General features: G+C 35.9%; 1 protein-coding gene across 7 annotated transcripts in view; it reads left to right on the forward strand.

Moving 5' to 3' along the window:
• The window catches only part of LOC150083093 (cytohesin-1-like), a 491,792-nt gene that overhangs the window by 263,870 nt on the left and 204,038 nt on the right, over window positions 1–23,884 (forward strand). For all 7 annotated transcript variants that reach the window (XM_090377032.1, XM_090377029.1, XM_090377030.1 and 4 more), the window contains exon 9: window positions 21,160–21,271. In XM_090377032.1, coding sequence (XP_090233158.1) covers window positions 21,160–21,271 — 112 coding nt within the window. The remainder of the gene's footprint in view (window positions 1–21,159; window positions 21,272–23,884) is intronic.

Consider the following 23,884-nt stretch of genomic DNA (forward strand, 5'->3'; position numbering starts at 1 on the left):
GGAAGTTGTGTTTGCTGGAAGAAACACAACTTTGACAGGAATGCATGTGTCCAACGTGTTAAGATCAGTAGGATATCCTGGAGCATTGTCTAACAACAAAAGAGCTTTTTCTTCAAAGTTGTTTTTTTTTGACAATACCGTTTTACTTCAGAACAAAAGTGGTTAACAAACCAACCAGTAAATAACTCCTTGGTAACCCACGCTTTTCTATTTGCTTTCCATATTACAGGTAAATTCATTTTTATGTTACCTTTTAACGCCCTCGGATTTTCTGAATGGTAAACTAATAACAATTTTAATTTATAATCGCCAGAGGCATTTGATCCAAAGAGTAACGTTAAACGGTCTTTGGCTGCTTTGAACCCAGCAGCTGATTTTTCTTCAATAGAAATGAAGCTTTTTGTTGGTAGCCGTTTCCAGAACAAACCGCTTTCGTCAACACTGAACACCAAATTTGGTGGAAAATTTTCACGTTCAATTATTTCCTTTAGTTTTTCTGGAAACTTATTTTCAGCTTCTGAAAATAAGTTTCCTGTTAATTTTACACTATGAATCCTGGCCCGTATTTTAAATTTCTCGAACCAACCACGAGAAGCCCCAAAAGTTTCCGTAATTTCTTCAGTTTGTTTAGATTTCAGGTGATTAAAAAATGGAATATTTTTTTTTTTTTGTTAAATGGGGCTTGAAATTGCGGACTTCGTTATATCGAAGCTTCGTTATCAGAGGTAACGTTAACCGAGGTATGCCTGTATATATATATATATAAAATAAAAATAAATTAGAATAAGAATTAAAAAATATATAAATAAATAAAAAAATAATAATAATAATGCCAGCAGCATGGCAAAACAGAAGAGCGAATATAGACAAAATTAAACATAACGATCAAGCCAACAGGGAGGGAAAAGAGGGGTAACAAGAGTAAAAATATTGCATCAGAAACTCTCTAAGATAATTTAGAACATCTAAATGTAAAGATAATAAAATAATAATCCATAAAATTTAGAATGCCAATTAAATAGAAATTTAATGGCGCCCCCTCTGACGGGCACCAGGTCCAAATTTATGTGAAATATCACCAACAGAGATGTAAACCACTACAATAAAATAAAACAAAAATAGACTGACCATTATGGCCCATCTCAACAGAGGACCACAAGGCCAATAATGGTCAGGGAATCACTGCATTTTGATCGCTAGACAAAAAATATATATATTTTTTATTATTATTTTATTTTATTTATTTATTTTTTTTTTTTGCGGCTCCCTGGTGTGGGCAACCTAGGAGTGAGATTGCTGGCACCCATCAGTCTTGCACAACCACTGATGGGTGTGGGCATATGTTGGGCGCCTCCGTAGCCAGGTGGGCAGGAGCAGCAGTGCGTAGCACACGCTTCTTGATTAGACCCGGGTTCAAGCCCGTGATCACCAAATACGGAGGATGCGGAAAGGTCAGGGAATGACCACCGCATATCCTCGGAGCAATATGGCCTTGGTTGCTAATGCTCCTAAAAACCAAATAAACAAACAAACAAACAAACAGCATATGGGGCTTTAATGCACAGACAGAATTATTAGACCCAGAATTATTAGGCTCTTCGTGCCAGGGACGGGCACCAGGTGGTATTTGCCCATGTGGTGGCAAAGTAGCCTGTATTCACATTACATAACATTACACACACATACTAACACATCAGGCTACTTTTTTGAGATCTTTTACCCACATTTTATATAGGTGGAGCTGGATGCATGTCTGGGTGACCCCTTACAACAGGATTATAGATACATGCTATGTATGTATGTATTTGATACATGATGATGATGTAGACAAGGGGTGTTGGAGATTGTTGACAGCCGTGAGATTGTGTCTGCCTTAGCTCTACAGTTGGTGCACTGTTGTAATGTATCTTACTGGTATTATTGTTCACCAGTGTTTGCTCATTGTTTGTTTGTGTCTCTAATTTGTTTCTAACTACTAACTGCTGAGTTAAGTGATATTTAATAAGTTTTGGAATTACTTTTGGTAACCTTGATGTTTTGCACGTTAACAGTGCTATCGACGCCATCCTGGATTGCGGTTCGTTCATCGTTAATGTGGATTTTCTGATATTCGTTTTTGACTAGAAGGTGAGCAATCTACTAGAAGATAATAAGTCTAATAGGAAGAATAATTGGATTTGATCTACTTTGAGATAGTCTACAGTGATAAATAGTGCTCTTTTCATTTCAGATAATAAATGTTTCTAGTAGTTTGTGGTTTTCCTAACCGTTCAAATGGATAGAAGGAAAGTGCAGAAGGGGAGGAGGAAGAGGAGATGGTTGCTTCCCCCTTCTTCTAGAGTTCCCCGGCTAAATACTGATGGCAGTAAGAGAAGTTCTGATAGTAAGCTATTGAAGGGGAAAAGTATAAAGACTGGTGTGGCTTCTATGGGGGAGGGGAATCTTCCTCGCCTGTTGCTGTAGCTAGGACTAGTAGTATGACAGATGTTAGCGAGCTCAGGGGTGATAATTTTTATTCTAGTCAGAGTCAGCCTGACGTGGCAGATCAGAGCATTCAAATCCAGGAGATCAGGGAAGGAATACAAGAATTACAGATATTTTCTGAACCCAGTTGTGAGATTCCAGGCATACACCCTGAATTTTTGGATTTACACAAAGACAGCTTTTTTGGAGATGTTGGCAAGCACTGACACAAATATCAGGGGGAAGTGACATTATCGTGGCAAACATTCACAAACAGCATTGTCGGTAATAGAGGCATGTGATGCAAGCAAGCAAGCGTATGAGCTTATGTAGCATCAGCTAAAAAAAAAAAAAAAAATTCACACAACCATTCCCTCTAAATGTTTGTCCAGTTCCTCCTTGAATTTATTTAAGCTATCAACTTCCACAACAACAGATGGAAGTTTGTTCCAGCAATTAACCACCCACTGGCTAAAGGCAAATTTCCGCACATCTATTCTACAACAATTTGAATTTTATGCCCCCTTAGGTTGGTGATCTGAGAAAGTGGAAGAATCCCATCAGAATTCAGCATGCTCAACCCATTCAAGGCCTTATACACCTCAATCAGATCACCTTGCAGGTGCCTAGTCTCCAGCCACTGCAATTTGCAGAACTTTAAGCTTCTCTTGGTAAAAGGATCACTTCATTCCGCTCACCAGTCTTGTTGCCCTTCTCTGTACACACCCAAGCAAATCTACATCCTTCCTAAAATGAAGCCTCCAGACCTGTACACAGTACTCAAGGCATGGCCTGACCATTGCCTTATACAAAGGGATAATCACCCTCTTTTCCCTGCTAGCAAAATTCTTGCATATCATTGACAAAATCCCATGACCTGCTCTTGCAGCCTATCTGCATTGCTCAGAAAACTTCATATCTGCCTGCACAATTACTCCCAGGTCTTTTTCATTTTCTACCACCCTAAGTGTAGTGCCGCACAGTTAGTACATTCTTCTGGGGTTACTTCTACCCATATGCAGTACTTTGCATTTGTCAATGTTAAACTTCAGTTGCCACTTCTCAGCCCATTTGCCAAAATTTTCTAGATCCTGTTGCAGTAGCATACTGCCATTACTGTCATTAACAACCCTGCCAACCTTTGTATCATCTGCAAACTTCAACACTTAGCCTGATATACCTTCATCAATATCATTGATAAATATACAAAACAACAATGGGCCCAACACCGAACCCAGTGGAACTCCACTAATAACATTAGTCCACAAAGAGCAGTGCCCATTGATTACCACCCTCTGTCTTCTCCCACTCAACCACCCTTTTATCCATTGTAGCATATTACTCTTAATACCATTCTACTCCAATTTGTACAGTACTCTTCCATGCACAACAGTGTCAACGGTATGTGGATGTTAACACTATTTATGAATTAGTGTCTAAATTGAAGAAGTTAGTTATTGATTACACAACTAATGAAGCCAACAAAGTGACCAAGGCTGTGCCAAATTTCGTTCTGGACAAATGGGTGGATAATGAGATGATTTCTGTGGTGCTGTTAATTACTCGAAAAGTTGAAGGCAAAAATTTGAACCGAAAATTTGAACCGACAACGAAAAGTTGAAGGCAAAAATTGATGAGCTACAAGTTAGGGCAGGTTTGTTTGATGATCTAGTCAGGGGGTAACTTGTGTTGATTGGGGGGAGTGAACAGAAGATATCTTATGCAGATAAGCTTAAATCTGATGTCATCAGGAGATGTTTGTCAATGATAAGGGAAGGGAAGTCTTTGCTATGAAGGACAGGTTAGAACGGACAATGTAAAACCAAAGGTTGTGAAGTCTAAAATTAATAATACTTTGATATTGAGGGCTGAGGAAGGCTCACCATATGGTACTAATCAGAAAGTTAAGGAAGTTGTGGTGGAGTCCCTGAAACAGAATTTTAAGGAAGTTGAGGTTAGGAACCTATGTACTGTTAAGAATAAAGGGGTTTTGTTAGAGACAGAGAAATTGGAAGATTTAAACAGAATAGCCAGTCTGGAGCAATTTCAAGATAAAGGTATTAAAGCAAATAAGGTAAAGCTGAAACCCCGACTATATTAATTTTTCATGTAGGATCTGTATTTCAAGAATTTAGTTGACTATGGTTTTAGTGAGCAGGAAGTGAAAGAAGGAATAATCATTAGGTTTAACACTGGGTTAAAACCTAAAGTAACCAATTGGGCATTAGTTTTCCACCAAAAATTATTAATTATATTTTTTGCAATGATAGAACCTATCTTGGTTATAATTCTCATAAGTTCCTGAAGTTCATAGTTGTTACAAAATGCTTTAACTGTTTAGGTTATGGACACTCTTCTACATTTTGTTCTCATGGAACTGTGACGTGTGGGCATTGTGCCTAATCAGGACATGTTTACAAGGATTGCCAGAGTAAGGATCAGCTAGCAAATTGCATTAATTGTAAAAGACATGGAAGGATAAGTGATCATTCTATTAGAGATCCCAAATGTCCTGAATTTCTCAGAGCTATGGAGGTTGCAAGTATGTGTATCTGTAATGAGTAGTTTGAATTCAGTAAATGTTAGCTGTGATATTCCAGGAGTATACAGCAGTACCCCGCATAGCACTGATAATTGGTACCAAAACTGTTCCGTGTTATGTGAAACCGTGCTGATTGAGGTATAATTATAATGAGTTTTAATTGAATGTGTACCAGACTGTGTCAGTCTGTAAACAAATTATAATAAATCTATACACAATTTGTGCTTGATAGCCAATTAAAAGGATTTGAAATTAAAAATATTGCAAAAATTTTATTAATAAAAAGGTAACATCATGAGAGATGAGAAAAAAGCTTGAAAGAAGTGGTTGTTTATTTAGGTATTTCAATAATAAAGTCTGGTGAAGTCGCCTCTTCTTTTCTCGGCATACAATTCTTAGCATCGAATTCCATCTTGTAAAACTTGCCGTATCTTGATGCTGCATTCAACATCCAGATCTCCATTCATAATTGCCTCGCAGGCCATGTCAATTCCCTTCCCTCCCAAAAAAAACTTTCTCCAATTCTCCTGTTGAAAATTCTTTTGGTGCCACTTCAGTGTTATCCACTTCAGAATTGTTTTCTTTTTCTTTTTTATATGCAGTTTGCTTGTCAATTTCAAGGAGAGTTGCATCATCTAAGTCAGTGGTTTTCAACCAGGGTGCCACAGCAACATTCCAGGGGTGCCACGTAATTTGGGTTTAAGTTATTTAAACATTATTTTTTTAATTTAAGTATTAATTTCATTATAAAAAGGTATATCCTTATATTATTATAATAACTATCATATAACATTTTTTTTAAATATTATATATATACAGAGAGAAAGAGAGAGAGAGAGAGAGAGAGAGAGAATCAAATCTAACAGGCAGAAAACTAAGTAAGGGTGCCACAAAATAAAATTAATTAATTAATGGTGCCATTATTAAAAAAAAGTCGAAAACCACTGATCTAAGTCATTTGCTTGTGAGTCAGTGCCGCCACATACGTTGGCATTGTTCAAAGTTTCAAATCCCAAGTCTTTTCCAATCTTCACAGTGTCTTCAGCAATTGCCTGAATTTGCGATTCAAAACCAGTGAAATCATTTGCCAAATGGGGCAAAACATGCTGCCAAACAGAACTCATGTTGTTTGCAGTGATTTCTAGCCAAGATGCAAATATATTTTTGATCATATTTAAAGGGGTAAAAAATAAATTGTGAAATTAAAAGTTTGAAAGCTATCATGTCATCCCATCAAGATGGAATTAAGAATACTGAACATTGTTGCACGTTGCCACTTACTGCCTGAGGGGAGCTATTGGCACATGTGCATGTGAGACAATAGAGCTGGCACTGCAGCATGTACGTATGAGTTTCTAGGCTACGACAATGTAGCATATATGTAGAATACGTGTCTAGGCTATTGAATGAGTTTTAATATGTACAGTAAATTTTCAACTTAAACTTAATTTAAAACCGTGCTGTTTGAAGCCGTGCTAAGCAAGGTATTGCTGCATTTGAAATGTATACAACTAAATGGACAGAGAGCTAGAATTGTTATGGATGAGGCCAGGTTAGTCATGATTGAAAACAGTTTTGATATATTGTGTTTGGAGGAGCCTTATGTTGGAGGAGTATTTGCTGGCTCATATAGGGTGACAGATTTTTCAATAACTGCCAATGTGATTCATATCAAGAGGTCAAGCCTAAAACTGCAATAGTGATATTAAATAAAAATGTAAATGTGACAGTGGTTTCTAATCTTCTGTACTGAGTTAATTACATGTATTCATATTAATACAGTGGTTGTGTCTTTTTTATATAGTCTCAGCTTATTGTCCTCCATGTGTGAATATCCATTGTTTCATCCAACTATTGGGATGTGTTATGGATTTTATTGCTGGAGGGAATGTTCTTCTAGCTATGGATGTTAATGCTAAATCCCATATGTGGTATAATAACACAGCTGTTACTAGGGGAGTTCAAATGGAGGAATTTATTCTGAGTCAGAATTTGAATATGTTAAATTTACCTGACAAACCATACACTTTTGATAATGTTCATGGGAGCTCTGATATAACCTTATCCTCTTACCAATTAAGTAGGAGATTATTTCATTGGGATGTAATTACTAATTTTACTAGTAGTGATCATAGGTCAATTGTGTTTTATGTTAATTTGATGGATGGACAGTTGACTGAGATACATTTGCAGGAGTGCTCAAGGTTTAATCCCAGGAAAATTAATTGGGATAGATTTGATAGTTTAATTAGGAGTAATATTACAAATGAAGTTAAAACTCAGTTTCTATAAATTGAATGTGCTTGAGTTAGAATGTACCATAGTGGTCTGATGAGTTATCTGTATTAAGATCAGAGATGTTTAACCTGAGGAAAAAGTATCAGAGATTGAGAAGTCTGGATATGGCTGAGGCCCTGGTTAGTAGGGAACTTTTTAGAATTAAAAGGAAACAGTATCATAAGGCAATCTATTCTCATAAACTCAGGGCATGGCAAGATTTAGTGTTGTCTGTTGGAAATAATAATCCGTCAGATGTATTATTTAAAATATTCAGAAACAAGTTTAATATTAATAATCTGATAAGTACTGTCATAACTGATGATATGGAATTCTGTGATTGGTATACAACTATCAAGTCTATTACTAATCAGTTATTTTTAACTAACTGTGAAGCACAGGATACTGCATATTAGGCTATGGTTAGGGGTGGGGGGAAACAGAGCTTATCAGGGTTCTAACAACACAGACTTGTTAAATTTAAGTGAGTTAATGGTTGTGTGCTCTAAGCTAAATATAATTAAGACCCCAGGTTTGGATGAAATTGAAAATATTTCTAATGTGTTATTAAATGTATTTAATAAATGTTTTCTTGAAGGGTTTTTTCCCTCATTATGGAAGATTGCTTTATTGAAGTCGATTCAATTCTCATTATTAGCAAATTTAGCTAAGTTTTTGAAAAATTAATACTATTAAGATTGGAATCTTTCTTTTTGGATAGAAATTTCAAATTCAAGTTTGAGTATGGTTTTAAAAGAGGGTTGTTCTACTGAGGATGTCATCAATGATTTAGTGAATTTCTATATAAAATAATAAGAAGTCATTTAAGTGACAGAAAATTCATAGTAAGGTCCCAGCATTTGAAATATGAGAGGGTTATAAACTGTGGATGTCCTCAGGGATCAGTGTTTTGGAACTTGGTTTTAAACTTGTGATTAGCCTTTGATAAGTCTGAGTGTCATGAGATAGCTTTTGCAGACGTTGGTAGTTTTGTTGGTAGAAGGTAAATCTAGACAACAAATTGAACATAAAATTGGGATAGTGGTGAACAGTCTTTCTCATTGGGCTTTGAATAACAAACTCAAGATTTCTCCTTCTAAAACTGTGATGATGCTTACGATAGGTAAGCTTGATTACAATTGTCCACCAAGGGTAGTTATTGATAATAAACAGATACCTCTTGTTCCTGAGGTTAAATATTTTGGGTGATAGATTTACATTTACTGCTCATTTAGAATACTTCGCTAGTAAAGTTAAAAATTTTACAGCCTCTATTGTCAGAATTACAAGAAAAGACTGGGAGTTGAATAGAAGAGTTCTTTCCTTTTACTACAAAGCTATATTTTTGCCTATTAGGTCATGTGCTTCATCTCTTTGGTTTTTTTGAGTGAGTACTGTTAAATTTAAGAATAAATTAAATTGATTTCCAAGATCTATGTTATTAACTACATAATGGGTTTGTAAAACAGTATCCACGAATGCTATACAGGTTATTGCACGTGCTCTTCCTTTGGATTTATGTATAATTTTTAGGGCATTTTGTTATTTTACCAGGAAGTGTAAGCCAGTTACTATTATTGGTATTACTAGATGTTCAGGTTGATTGAAAGATATCTAATAGGAATATTATGTCAAAACTAATAGAAATTTGGCAAGAAAGATGGAATTCCAGCATGACCGGAGCTGTGGTTTAATTTGCTGGCATCAATTCACGATGCCAGCAAACAAAACAATCACTTGTTCACACACTACACGCTCACTCTCTACCTTTTGTGATTAATGAATAAGACTGAGTTGATCACTTCTAGGTAGACAAAGTATTATTTGGTCTATCTCATTTTGTATATTTGAATGCCTTTGTAAATTGCACTGGCCAACAGTTGTGGTTTCCCCCCCCCCATACCTCCAGATCAAAAGTTGCAGATGCTAAATGAAATTGTACTGCTGATTCTAAAAATACCAAGTATGTCTCTATCATGTCTCCATTGAAAGATATATTGAAATTTTAGTAACTTAATGAACAGTCAATCTCAATTATCATACAATAATACATATGCTATCTTAAAAATCAGGCTTATTCATTGTAAAATAACTTTAACAAAACATATTATATACTAGATACATTGTTTTTCCTCAGAAATGTGTGCCCTTTCAAGAATGTTTCTTATAGTCCAATTTGCTTTCCATCTAAAGAAACCAGCAGTAGTCTGCTATCGTGGCAGTATCCCAGTAACCTTGGTACCACTTTTCCATTGTGGATGTCTATATGAAAGTGTTCCACATGCTCATCACTTACATCTCCCAAATTTTGATGGAAAAAAGTGAGATAGGAATGAAGAAAATGAATTTTCAAAGACATTTTCTTCAAAGCAGCCCAGAGATTCTTAATTATCTTCTTTCCTTCTGCCAAGAAATCTGTGCACAACTGCTTTAAATGATCACCAAGCTGCTAATGCAGTATTGTTTAGCTTTGTTTCAACCACATCATCTTCGAGCCCCAATGAAAGTTCCTTCTCTCAATTTTGTATCTTTTAAATTGGGAAGCACTTCCCTTAGTTAACAGAATCCACTTGCTGCTTTATTCAGAGCCTTAACAAAATTCTTCATTAATCCAAGCTTTGTATGCAAAGATGGAGGAAAAACCTGTTGCTGTTTCAACCAGTGGAACATATTTTATATTACTGGTAAAAATTATTATTAGTATTAGTAATACTGACAAATGATGTAAGGAAGCAAGCATATACAGCATCAGCCAAAAAAAAGGAGAAGAATAAAAAAACAACTACCCACCTTATCTGTCCATCATCCCCTCTAAAATTATTAAAATGATGTATAATTCTTCCTTAATTAAGTTTACTTAAACTACACACTACAAAACTACAAAACCAAATGGTAATTTCTTCCAACAATGAATTACTCTCTGGCTGAATGCAAATTTTCACATATCTATCCTGCAGCCATCCTTTTTTCAGTTTGTTCCCCTTTGTATGTTGCCTGAGAAAGATTTAGAATACCATCATCATTCCATTTAAAAACTTCAACCAAGTGCTTAGTTTCCCAAGTACTGCAGTTTGCAGAACCAAAGTCTTTTGTGGAAATGGTCCCCTTTGTTCTTGACTAATCTGGTTGATCTTTTCTGCTCTAGTTCCAAGAGATTTGCATCTTTTTTAAAAAGAGGGAAGCTAGATACAGGCCTGTATGAAGCACGAAAGATGTGGCCTAACCTTTGCCTTATACAGTAGGATAATTCCTCCTTGTCACTGCTGAAGAGTTCCCGTATATCCCTGATGGAACCCAATGAGCTGATCTAGCAGCCTGATTGCACTCCTCTCAGAACTTCATGTTGGACCGTACAATTTCCCCCAGGACTCTTGTTTTTCATACCCTGATTGTGGTAATACCTAAGTGGTATGTTTTTCTGGGATTACTGCTGCCCATATGCAGTATCTTCCAGTTATCAATGTTTAACCTCAGTTTCCACTTCTCAGCCCATCTGTCCAATTTTTCTAGGTCATGCTATAGTAATATACTTTGATTCTTGTATATTACTATAGCAAGCATCACACATTACTATAGCACCATGACAGGCATCATGGTGAGATCCAATATTCCTTACATTTCAAAGATTTTAAAATGATTTTTGCAGCCCAGCCACAAGGTAGTCTACTTGACTATTAGTAGCTCCCTAGGAGTCATTTGGATCAGCTGGTTTATAATTTTGCTGTATCTTCTCTGCCAACTGGTGACTAAAGGAAGTCTGACTGAGTAGCATCTATGCGGGGAGCACTGCTGAGGCCACATACGTTCTTGCTATGCGTAGTCCAAAAGTTTTATCAATTAATGACTTTCCCTTTCACTTCACCTACACAAGTGCAACACAAATTTATCTGCAAAAACATCTAAACCCCCAAAAAACTTCATAATTCATTTTATAAAATGAATTATAAAATATTAAATATTTATAAATATATATTGTCTCATTTCCAATCTCACTGATGTGTGTTTCCTTTTGCAATCTTCCAAGTTCCACATACTTTTTTTTTTTTTTGATGGAATCTCAAATATCAATTATCTCAACTAACCACTCATCTCAGCTGCTGTAATTATTCACACTATGATAGATACCACTTCAAAAGGTGGTACTTATGGCACTTCCCCATCTGAAATCTCCCCATTTTTGATCATCTTTTAACTCTGTTGTTTTCCCAACTCAACAAATCACTAACAACTTTTTTGACTCCCTCTTGAACCTGCCTGTCCTAATGACAAAGTAATTTTCTTTGGTAACTCTTAATGTTCACAACTTCAACTGGTCTTGACTTTCTATTTTGCATGGATCTAGTTGGTATAGTTGAGGCTTTTGCAGTTACTAATGACCTCACACAGCTTGTTCATTTAACCATCAGGTTAACAGGCAATCCTAACTACATGTCTGACACTTGATATTTTTCTGGCCATCCACCCTTCAATGTACACAGTCAATGTTGGTGGTCCTTTAGCTGCCTAAGGTCACAACTTGGTGATAGTTTCTTCTGCAATGTTCTCTCTCTCACATGCACACACACACGCACACACACATACCATTTAGCATTACAAGAATGCAAAAATAGATGATCTGATTTCACATTTTGATTTCTTATGCTCAATTGGATTGCTGTTTTAAATCTTTTGATTCAAATGATTGCTCAGATTGTCAGCAAAAATGTCAGCAAAATTATTCTTGTACAAATGAAATTTTTTATTCCTCTTTCCACCCTAAAGTTGCCACCATTCATCATCAGGTACAATCTCTGTGTCAAAGGTTCAGTCATGATTTGCCAGAGCTTTTCTTCCTATTGGACCATTCCTTTAAGTCAGGAGTGGCCAACTTAATTTGTGATGCGATCTACCATCTCAAAAATTTCATTGCACAAGGTGCACAAATCAAGGGATGACTGTATATTTAAAATTCGTCGTGATCAACCAAAATTAAATCCGCGATCAACTCGTTGGCCACCCCTGCTTTAAGTCATCTAAGTCATTCTCTTCTTGCCATCCCTTGTTGTTTTTCTCTTTCTCCATTCATCCCTCTAGTGCTGGTAACTAGTCAGTTTCCAGAGGACCCTCTCATAATATGTTCAGCATTCATCCGCATTGTGTTCATCACTTATTTCAATAAGCTGTAATCACTTCCCATTCTCCAAACTTCTTCATTCCTGATCTTATCAGTCCATTTAATTTTCAGCATTTTGAGCACACCACATATCAAAAGAATTGATCTTTACTTTGTGCTCTCTTTTGTCAGAGTCTTTTCACATCCATATAGGAAGACTGACCATACATAGCATCTCAACATCTTTATTTCTCTTTTTACATTCCTCCTCACCAGTTCTTTGTGTTTCCAGAAAGCTGCCTTTTCCATCCAATTCTTGAACAAATCTTTTGGGAGTTCCTTCTGTCTACTGTTTTTCTCACATTTAATCTCATTTCATACTCTTCCCCCATTGTGTTAATTTAGTTAAGAGCACTCTCTTTGGCTCTTATTTACTTCCAGTGATTATAACATTGTCATCCGCATATCGAAGGCCTCCGTAGCCGAGTGGTCAGGAGAAAGAGTACAGTAGCACATGCTCCTTGAGTAGACTGGGGTTCAAGCCCCTGACTGCTAAATACAGTCTATCTGCCAACCCGCACTGGACCAGCATGGCAGATTATGGTCCATTTCTCTCAACATGAATTGTTGAGGAGGCTTCCATCAAGCAGTTTACCTTACTTTGCATCCACATATCTAATCCTGTTAAAATTAGTTCCACCTTTTCTTATACCTTTAATGTTTTCTAAGATTCTGAAATTAATTCCTTGCTATATAAGTTGAAGAAGGAGGGTGACATCAAACAACCTTGCCTTATGCTGCATTTGATCTCAAACCATTCTGTTATTTTGTTATTTATTCTGAGAGCCACATATTGTTCTTTATATGGGTTTCTTATAATTCTTAAATCCTTTCCCTCAATTCCCATATTCTTAAGCATATAGAGAAATCTCCCATGGTTGACTCTGTTAAAAGCTTTTTCAAAATTCACCAATCCTATGTACAATGTTTAATGATCTTTTTATTATCATCTGAGCCAGTATTTCCCAAACTGCGATCTGCAGACCCCCTGGGGGTCCATAGACTAGTTCCAGAAGGGGGTCTGCGAAACAGTGGTCGACCATATATATATATATATATATCTTTCCATGATGTCTTTTTCTTCATATAATATTTTACCATTCTTATCTTTAACTCCTCCTGGGACCCTTTCCTTCTGGTGAATTTCTTTTATGATCCTATGCATTGTGTGGTGTCATTTTTTTTATCCAGATCCTCAATTTCTTTACACTTTTCTTCATGAAATTTTTGCTTTTCCTGCCTACAGCTTTCTCTTATAGTGGAGTATCTTTTGTATCCCTCTCTATCATTTCTTTTTATCTCTCTCTCTCATCATGCTTAATGTTTCCTTTGGTATCCTCTTTCCTCTTCAGTTGTTTGTTGTATAATTCCTTTAAACCTGTCCATCTGTTTGGGTTTGTTAAGGGGAAGTCTTGTTGGAACAATTTGATTGGATACTATGATGTGGTTACAAAGGAACTGGATGCAAAGAATAATTTTGATATCATATATTTGGATCTTAGAAAGGCTTTTGATACTTTTGCAGACTGCTGCACAAATTGAAGCAGTGTGCCATTGGAGGCAAATTGCTGCTATGGATAAAGGGATGGTTGAGTGGGAGAAGACAGAGAATGGTAATCAATGGACTCTGTTCTTCGTGGACTAATCTTATTAGTAGAGTCCCCCAGGGTTCAGTGTTGGGGGCCATTGTTGTTTTCTGTCTTTATTAATGATATTGATGATGGTATATCAGGCTTAATGCCTAAGTTTGCAGATGATACGAAGGTTGGCAGGGTTGTTAATGACAGTATGCTACTGGAACAGGATTTAGAAAATTTGAGCAGATGGGCTGAGAGATGGTAACTGAAGTTTAACATTGACAAATGTAAAGTACTGCATATGGGTAGCAGTAACCCCAGAGTAACGTATCAACTGTGTGGTACTACACTGATGGTAGTAGAAAATGAAAAGGACCTGGGGTAATTGTTCAGTCAGATACGAAGTTTTCTGAGCAGTGCAGATGGTCTGAAAGAGTAGCTCATAGTGTCTTGTCAGTGATATACAGGAATTTTTCTAGCAGGGAAAAGGAGGTGATTATCCCCTTGTTAAGTTTTTTTCTTCAAAACCACTACTATTTTCACAATGAGGCAAAATGCACTTCCACACTCCACATGTTTGCAGTTATTTGTTGCCAAGCGTGCTGAATATTTTCTATTGCATGTCTGATGTTATAAATTTTTTCAGAACTCTGTTAAGGAAATTGCATCATGTCCTGTAGTTTTAGCAATTGCCTGTTCAAATCTTTTTCTTATGTAGGAGGCCTTAAATGTTATTCCTTCAAAACCACTGTTATTTCCACTGTTATTTGCACAATAAAAGTGCGCTTCCACACTCCACATGTTGTTTGCAGTTATTTTTTGCCAAGCATGCTGAATATTTTCTGTTGCATGTCTGATGTTATAATTTTTCCAGAACTCTCTTAAGGAAATTGCATCGTCTTCTGTAGTTTTAGCAATTGCCTGTTCAAATGTTTTTCTTATGTAGAAGGTTTTAAATGTTGCGATGGTCCCTTGATCCATGGACTGCAACAGAGATGTTGTGTTTGGCAGCAAAAAAATGATTTTTACATTTTCACATAAAGAACCGAGTGTAGTTGGATGACCTGGAGTATTATCTAAAATTAGTAGTACTTTAAATGCGATGTTGCTTTCCTTGCAATATTTTTCAACAGCTGGGCAAAAATAGCTTGAAAACCAGTCAGTGAATACAACTTGGGTCACCCATGCTTTCTTATTTGATCACCAAATAACTGGAAGTGATCTATGGTTGGAGACCGATAAACAAGCATCGGTTTCAATTTAAAATTGCCTTGAGCATTGCCTTCCAATAAAAGTGTTAGGCGATCTTTAGGCACTTTAAATCCAGGTTGAGTTTTATTTTCTTTCTTATAAATGTAATTTCTGGAAGGCATCCTTTTCCAGAAATTCCAGAAAAACATGTTTTAAAAAAAACATGTTTTTTTAAAATATCAGGATATTTAGATGCTGTGTCCTCATCTGCACTGGCCGTCTCACCGGTAATTTTAACATTATGCAGCTGAACTCAATTTTTAAATCAATCAAACCAACCAACACTCGCACTAAACGTTTCTTCTACTTCATTATTTTTCTTTCACTCTCTTAAACAAATTAAAGCTTTTGCCTGAATGGCTGCTCTGCTAAGGGGAATGCGTTTTTGATTACAATCCTCAATCCATACAGTTAAAAGATGCTCCATTTCTATCATAGTAATACTCAGTGCTTTTTTTGAAATGGTATGGCATACTGCCACCTTTATTAACAGTGATGTGTGACATGACATTTGGATGCAATGCACTTCGAAATTTGTAATATTCCATACATTTTGTTCTTAAGATTCAATTGTTAAGATTTTTTCTATATAAAACCGTATAACCATTTTTATAATTCTAAATTACTCAGTCGGATCTCTGTTTAATTATTTTGAATTCCCCTCGGAAGTTACATTTAAAATTGTTTCTGTTGAGCAAAGAAAATTTTCATATAGGGAACGGATTAGGAGAGAATTAACTCGGTATGCCCTGTTCACTTTTCTGTCCTTCGGACAATTTAGGCAATTAGTGCTGCTGCGCGAATTAAGAGAGCTAAAGGGATTAGCATTCTACAACTTAGTGGTACCTGGTAAAACCTATTCGACCACCTGTCCCACACGGAGAAGTCGTGCTGGTCGAGAATGAGCAGATCAAGGTGTATTCCCAATGGGCCTGGCCCACCTTCCAGTGGACACCACTGGAACCTTTTCCCGTACAGGGGCCATATTCAAAAAAATTCAAAGTTAGATTTCCTTAGTGTGTTACATTTTCGATATCTTGTTGCGAGTAAAATTGAAAATATTCAAAAATTATTAAGTACAATACACAATTACATTTACTGAACAAAACATTTAATTAGAAAATGTTTTTGATAGTTAACAAAATTTAAAATGCTGTTAGTTCACTTTCTTCGCGGGCCGTAGGTTGGACACCGCTGTAAATCAACTGTAAGCGCCCCATTCAAGAATCAGAAAAGTGATTTTCTTTACAGCGACAAATAATCGTCCATTGTTTCGTGGAAGTGCATTATCCACATTTTTTCCGTAAATTTTCCCCATCTCTGTTTACATGGTCACAGCACCTAGATATCTGAATGACACCGATATTTTGGACAATTTCAAAAAAAAAAAAAAAAAGAAAAGAAAAGAAAAAATTCAAATTTAAGAACTAGTGACAATACCGATGATGAGAAGAGGACAACAAAGGTATTAATAATTCTAAATATGAATTGCTGGCATTTGGTGAAAATGTTAGAAAATTGTCAATTACAGTTAAATGCGATTCGTGGATACCTAATTGGTAAGAAGGTTTCGGAAGAATTGAAGCATTTGATGAACGATCTGAGTACGATACCGAGTGAATGTGAGCAAGGATTTTCATAAATGAATCTGATCGTCAGCACTTCATTGATGACAAAAGGTTTCTTCACTACTGTTTCTTAAAACTGCAAGCCCACCGCCGACCCGCTTCGATCCAACACAATATGTCGATTCGTGGCTACTTCGGAAACGTCATTCAGCAACTGTGACACACAAAGAGGAGGAAAAGAAGTTGGCATAGCATGTCAGATGAGAACTTAATAAAAATGTGGATTATTCTACAAAAACTTTATGAAATTTATTTTTAATTCTTTTACTCACAGTTTACTTATTTTTTTATATACTTAAATAATAAATTTATGCTTAATAAACTGTGTTAAGATACTTAATTTGTTGTTCTTATTCTAAAAACATTACTACTAAAGTAACAATATCAGGGGGGAAAAATTTAGAGTACTTTTCATATCCTTTTAATTTTCAATTTTTCCTCATAGCAAAGAATGAGTACCGGCACCTATTTTTTTACAAAAAAAGCACTGGTAATACTTCTATTCCTTGTCAATGTTTGCAAACCACAAAAAGCTGATGCAACTTTACATTTTTCTTTTATTTCCTCTGCATGTTTTATAATATATAAAACGTTTGATACTGTTGCACATGGAAGACTGCTGCACAAATTGGAGCAGTGTGGCATTGGAGGCAAATTGCTGCTATGGATAAGGGGATGGTTGAGTGGCAGAAGACAGAGTGGTAATCAATGGACACTGCTCAACGTGGACTAATGTTATTAGTGGAGTTCCTCAGGGTTCAGTGTTGGGTCCGTTGTTGTTTTCGGTGTTTATGAATGATATTGATGATGGGATATCAAGTTTAATGTCCAAGTTTGCAGATGATACAAAGGTTGGCAGGGTTGTTAAGGACACCACTGACGCTATGCTGCTGCAACAGGATCTGGAAAGGTTGAACAGATGGTCTGAGAGGTGGCAAATGAAGTTTAACATTGACAAATGTAAAGTACTACATATGGGAAACAGTAACCCCAGAGCAACGTATCAACTCTGCGGTACTACACTGACAGTGGTGGAGAATGAAAAGGACCTGGGGGTAATTGTGCAGGCAGATATGAAGTTCTCTGAGCAGTGCAGACGAGCTGCAAGAGTAACTCATGGTGCTTTGTCAATGATATACAGGAATTTTTATAGCAGGGATAAGGAGGTGATTATTCCCTTGTATAAGGCAATGGTTAGGCCACATCTTGAGTACTGTATACAGCTCTGGAGGCTTCTTGAAATGAGGCCTCCAGAGCTGTACTGTATACAGCTCTGGAGGCCTCATTTCAAGAAGGATGTAGAGCTGCTGGAACGGGTACAGAGAAGGGCAACAAGATTAGTGAATGGAACAAAGGGTTGCTCTTACGAAGAAAGGCTTAAGTTTTGCAAATTACAGAGTCTGGTGACTAGGCACCGGCGAGGTGATCTGATAGAGGTGTATAAGGCTTTGAATGGTTTGAGCATGCTCAATGCCAATGGGATTCTTCATCTTGCTCAGAATAATCAGCTCAGAGGGCATAAATCAAATTGAGGAAGGACTGATGTCGGATAGATGTGCGGAAATTTGCCTTTGGCCAGCGGGTGGTTGGTTGGTGGAACCGACTTCCATCACTTGTTGTTGAAGTTGATAGCCTAAACAAATTTAAGGCTCAACTGGACAGGTATTTCGAGCGAATGGAGGGGTGTGCTTTTTTTTTTTTTTTTTTTTTTTTGGCTGATGCTGAATAAGCTTGCTTTCTTGCATCATATGCCTCTACTAATGCTAATGCTAATATTCCATATCATAGATTCAGGAATTCCGACATCTCATCCTATTTTAGAATTGCTATAACCACATTCATGTCGTTCGATCACATGAATTTTTTGCTCTAATCTAATAATGAGCCTCTTCTTTTTTTGCGCTCGTAGTGTTGTTATCTGAAGGAATCTTCCTGTTGTCCATTTTGTTAAGGACACTTCTTAAAACGATTGAAACAAATCACGAAAACTAATGTACTATATTACAACAGGTAGTAGCACATGCACATGCGAAGATAAACAAGTGTAACAGCACCTAATGCGAGGCTAGCTGTGCTAGCCTTGTATTAACTGAATTTTGGGTCACATAAAACGCGACTTGGTATCATTATACAATTTGCACTAAATCAAATATCTCATTATTCGAACTCACATTAATTGCAACACTGTATATATATATATATATATATATATATATATATATATATATATATCTGATAATTAAAATAAGTATGATATTTAAAATAAAAACATCAGCCAGTAGTACGGCAATAAAGGAGCGAAACAAAACGCAAAATAATATAAAATAAACAAACAGGGAAGGGAAGGTAGAAATAATAGGACAAAAAGGTAGTCGATAATCCCCGGTATAATTTGGTCAATTAAGTCATTAAACCCAATTAATAAAAAAGATATAAATTTAAAATAATGCCAATTATAAATAATTTAGCGGTATTTTAGTTTTTGGTAGTTTCTTTAACCCTTTTTTGGTGATGTTTCACGTCTTTTGGAACTGGTACCTTCGAGGGGGGTACCGCTAAATTATTTATAATTGGCATTATTTTAAATTTATATCTTTTTTATTAATTGGGTTTAATGACTTAATTGACCAAATTATACCGGGGATTATCGACTACCTTTTTGTCCTATTATTTCTACCTTCCCTTCCCTGTTTGTTTATTTTATATTATTTTGCGTTTTGTTTCGCTCTGCTTTATTGCCGTTCTACTGGCTGATGTTTTTATTTTAAATATCATACTTATTTTAATTATCAGATATAATTAGGCATCATGTGGAGGATGTGCATTTGCTGCCTCTAATGATAGCTACATAGCCATATCTATTTATTTTTATTACTTTTGCCTAATTTTTACCTCACATAATATATATATATATATATATATATATATATATTTTTTTTTTTTTGCTATTATTGAAAAAGTCCACCGCCTTGTATCATATGGCCTTGCTAATACTAATTGAAATCCCATTTATCCACATAACAAAAGAAAAACTTGGTAAGTGTGACAAAAACAAATTTATTTTCAAACCTACATATATACTGTATTCATAATTATAAAAGTATAGTGAGCACACTTGACATATAATTTGTAAGTACACGCTCTTTGGAAAAGAAAACAGCGAAGTTTACTTTTTTCTCTTGGTTTACCATCCTGCAAATTGTAATGTGTAAGTTTCATAACATGTTGGAGAGAACATCATCTCTTTGTCTCAAGCAGTCAAGTAGAGTCTCATTAAAGTGGACACTTTGGTATGTTTTTCATGTTTATTAATGAGTTGTAGTTTTTCTTGGGTAAAAGGAACAATGTTTTTCCATTTGATATGATGGATACACACAGATGCAAATTTAAAAATAAACTCAGAAACAAAATTAAAATTAAGCATACAACTGAAATAGCAAACCTGAAGGATGACTAGAGTGGACTAGCAGGTAGCAAAGATAGGGATTAGATTTCTGAGAAATTCAAAGGTCTTGTCTACAAAAATGCTAAGAGAGAGAGAGAGAGAGAGAGAGAGAGAGAGAGAGAGAGAGGAGGAGGAGGAGTAGTAGTAGTTAGTAATAGAGGCATATGATGCAAAGAAAGCAAACGTATGAGTTTATGCAGCATCAGCCAAAAAAAAAAAAAAAAAAAAATTTCACACAACCATTAGATCTAAAAGTTTGTCCAGTTTCTCCTTGAATTTATTTAAGTTATCATCTTCCACAAAAACAGATGGAAGTTTGTTCCAGCAATTAACCACCCGCTGGCTAAAGACAAATTTCCGCACATCTATTTTACAACTGTCTTTGTGGAATTTGAAATTCAGTTTGAATTTATGCCCCCTCAGGTTCGTAATCTGAACATGCGGATGAATCCCATCAGAGTAAATACTTTCAAATTTAGACTGATTTCGACACACCACAGCAAACCCCTGTTATTCCACCCCCAGATAATCCAATATTATATAGTCCATTGTACTGTATTTTCTGCCTCATGTTTGTTAATATGAAATAAATGTTTTAATGTTTAATATTTTGTTCCAATAATAAATCTGTAATAGGTGTATTAAATGCAGAGATCAAATATATTATGCAAATTTATTCATTAAATCAACTGCAATAAATTATAATTTCACAATTTAGAATTTTATTGGTATAATGCATGGATAAGTAGTAAATGCTAATTCTTACATATATCAAAGTTTTGATATATTTTTATAGGAATATTTATTATTTTTATGAATAACAGGGACTTTATGAAAGTATAAAACAAGAACCATTCAAAATACCTGAAGATGATGGAAATGACTTAATGCACACATTTTTCAATCCTGATCGAGAGGGATGGCTATGGAAACAAGGTAAATTACATGAATCTTTAAGAATGCATAAAATACCACATACTTAATTTGATTTATAATGAGTTGTTTATTACAAGGTGTGATAAAAAAAAGTTCAAGGACTGAACTAATATTTGGGAAATAATAAACGTTGCTGCAAACTCACAAGATTTATGAGAAGAGAATCTGTCTTTTTTACTTGTTTTGACCCTTCTCCATCTTACTATTTTAATATACTTGACAGTTTCATCTTTTCTTTTTGTTCCACCTTTTTCCTTTGGCAAAAAAAAAAAAAAAATAGTACAACTACTTAAAATTGGAATTTTTTTTTGAAAAAATACTGTGAATTTTTGTTAATGAATTGACCCATCAGTTTTGCCAGTCCACATTGCAAGATAATTGCATTGTTACTGTTATTAGCCTTAGTATTAGATTAATAGTGGGAAAATGATTCAAGAAAGCATGCTTATACAGCATTATCAAAAAAATAAAAATTCCATGTCACCTATCCATCCACTCTGTTAGTTTGTCTGTTTCTTCAAATTATCCACTTCCACAACAGCAGATACAAGCTTGTTCCAGCAATCAACAACCCATTGACTGAAAGCAAACTTATGCAATTATCCTCCCTCAATTTTAATTTATGCTCCCCTCATGTGCATAGTCAGAATGACAGGAAGAATTCCATCAGCATTAAGATAGCTCAAGCCATTCAAAACCATAAACACTTCAAGCAGATCACCTTACTAGAGCCTAGTGTCTGGACAATATAATTTGCAGAACTGAAGCTTTTTTTGGTATTGGTAGGAGCACTCCCCTTTTGTCCCCTCACCAATCTCGTTGCACTTATCTATACCTGTTCCAGCAGATCTTGGATTTGGCACATCATGGCCTTAGTTGCCTTTGCTTTATACAATGAGATAATCACCTCCTTATGCCTGCTAGCAAAATTCGTGATTAAGATTGACAAAACCCCAAGCGTTGGCCTGGCAGCCTGCCTGCACTGCTCAGAGAACTTCATATCAGATTGCACAGTTACTCTGAGGCATTTTTCATTTTCCACTATCCTGAATGTAGTACCACACAGTTGGTATGTTACAGTAGGATTAATGCTGTCCATTTGCAGTAGTTTTCATTTGTCAATGTTAAACTTCAATTGCCATTTCTCAGCCCATTTACCTTAATTTTCTAGATCTTTTTGCAGTAGCATACCCTCATTAGGGTTATTAAGCACTGTGCCAAACTTTGTATTATCTGCAAACTTAGACATTATACCTGATATACCCTCATTAATATCATAAATAAATGCAGAAAACAACAATGTGCCTAGTACCGAACCCTGTGAGACTCCACTAATAACATTAGTACACAAAGAGCAGTGTCATTTAATAATCACTCTGTGTTCTCCCAGTTAACTATCCATCCCTTTATCCATAGCAGTCATTTATGTTTACAGTTTATATGCCTTCCAATTTATATGCCTGGCATGCATTTTTCTACTCTTTCACATGTCTCAAATAGTTCATCTGACATCCATTTAGGTCTGAGCCTTGAACTGTATTTCTTAGTTGGTATGAAAAGCCTAATAGCTTCTACTGATTCTTTTACCTGCAGATGCATGAATAATCACTGCTGATAATTGGATGAAGAATATTACTCTCTTATTGCCTCTCTAACATGCTTCTGTAGAAAACAGTCATCTCGTATCCACAAAAGTCTTGCTAGTGTGTGAGTGATGAACCCACAATTTCTTGTCAATATCTGTGAAGTTAATATCCTGTATTATAAGTCATCTTGATTCACTGGCCCACTTTATTTCTCTGTATAGATGTTCATTTTACTCAATACAGTCGTTTGGGCTATAACACACTCCTACGCTTATTTTTGTTTTTCCATTGCTTATGTTACACCAGTCTGGTTCATCATTGCACTGGACACCCTTGTTAACTTGATGCACTGCCTTAGATTTTATGTGCTTCTTAACTAAGAGCATAACTCCCCATCCTGTTCTTTCTGTACATTGTATTCCAAATATTCAAATTCTGTATCCCTTATATCTGAGTGACACCACATCTCTAATATCCACACAGCGTCTGCATTTTATGACTTGACCAGCACTTCAATTTAATCAAATTATTTACTAAGCTACTAGAATTGGTGTACATGCAATTATACCTGCATCTGCTCTTACTCTTAGTTACCCTAACACAGCCTGTGTATTTCCGTGTTCCATAACACCCACGGGCAGCCTTGAAATCCCTAGCAGCTTCCTTCCCTGCTGCATGTTCCAATAGAAGCAGTGCAGAAATCATTTCACTTCTACCTGCAGCTATTGATAATCTTTTAGTATGAGTATCCTCCCCAAGCTAGCAGTTTTCCGATCCACCTAATACTACCTTGATTGCATCAGCAGCTATTCTTGCACCCTGTCTATTGAAGTATATCTCATTCTTGTAGAAGCAGTCTCTCCTGTTAATAAGTACAAACCATGCTGAGAAAAATTCTACCTCATTAGCCCTGCAGAATCTTTCCAGGGCTGAATTGATTCACAGTTTCCTATCATGTTTGGGCAGAATTGCAGACACTTTCAAATTTAACCCTAACTCGAGAACTTTTCTCAACATTTCTCTGTAC

Source organism: Mastigoproctus giganteus, chromosome 7, assembly GCF_048544385.1.
Source record: "Mastigoproctus giganteus isolate SK-2022 chromosome 7, ASM4854438v1, whole genome shotgun sequence".
Classification (NCBI taxonomy): Eukaryota; Metazoa; Arthropoda; class Arachnida; order Uropygi; family Thelyphonidae; genus Mastigoproctus; species Mastigoproctus giganteus.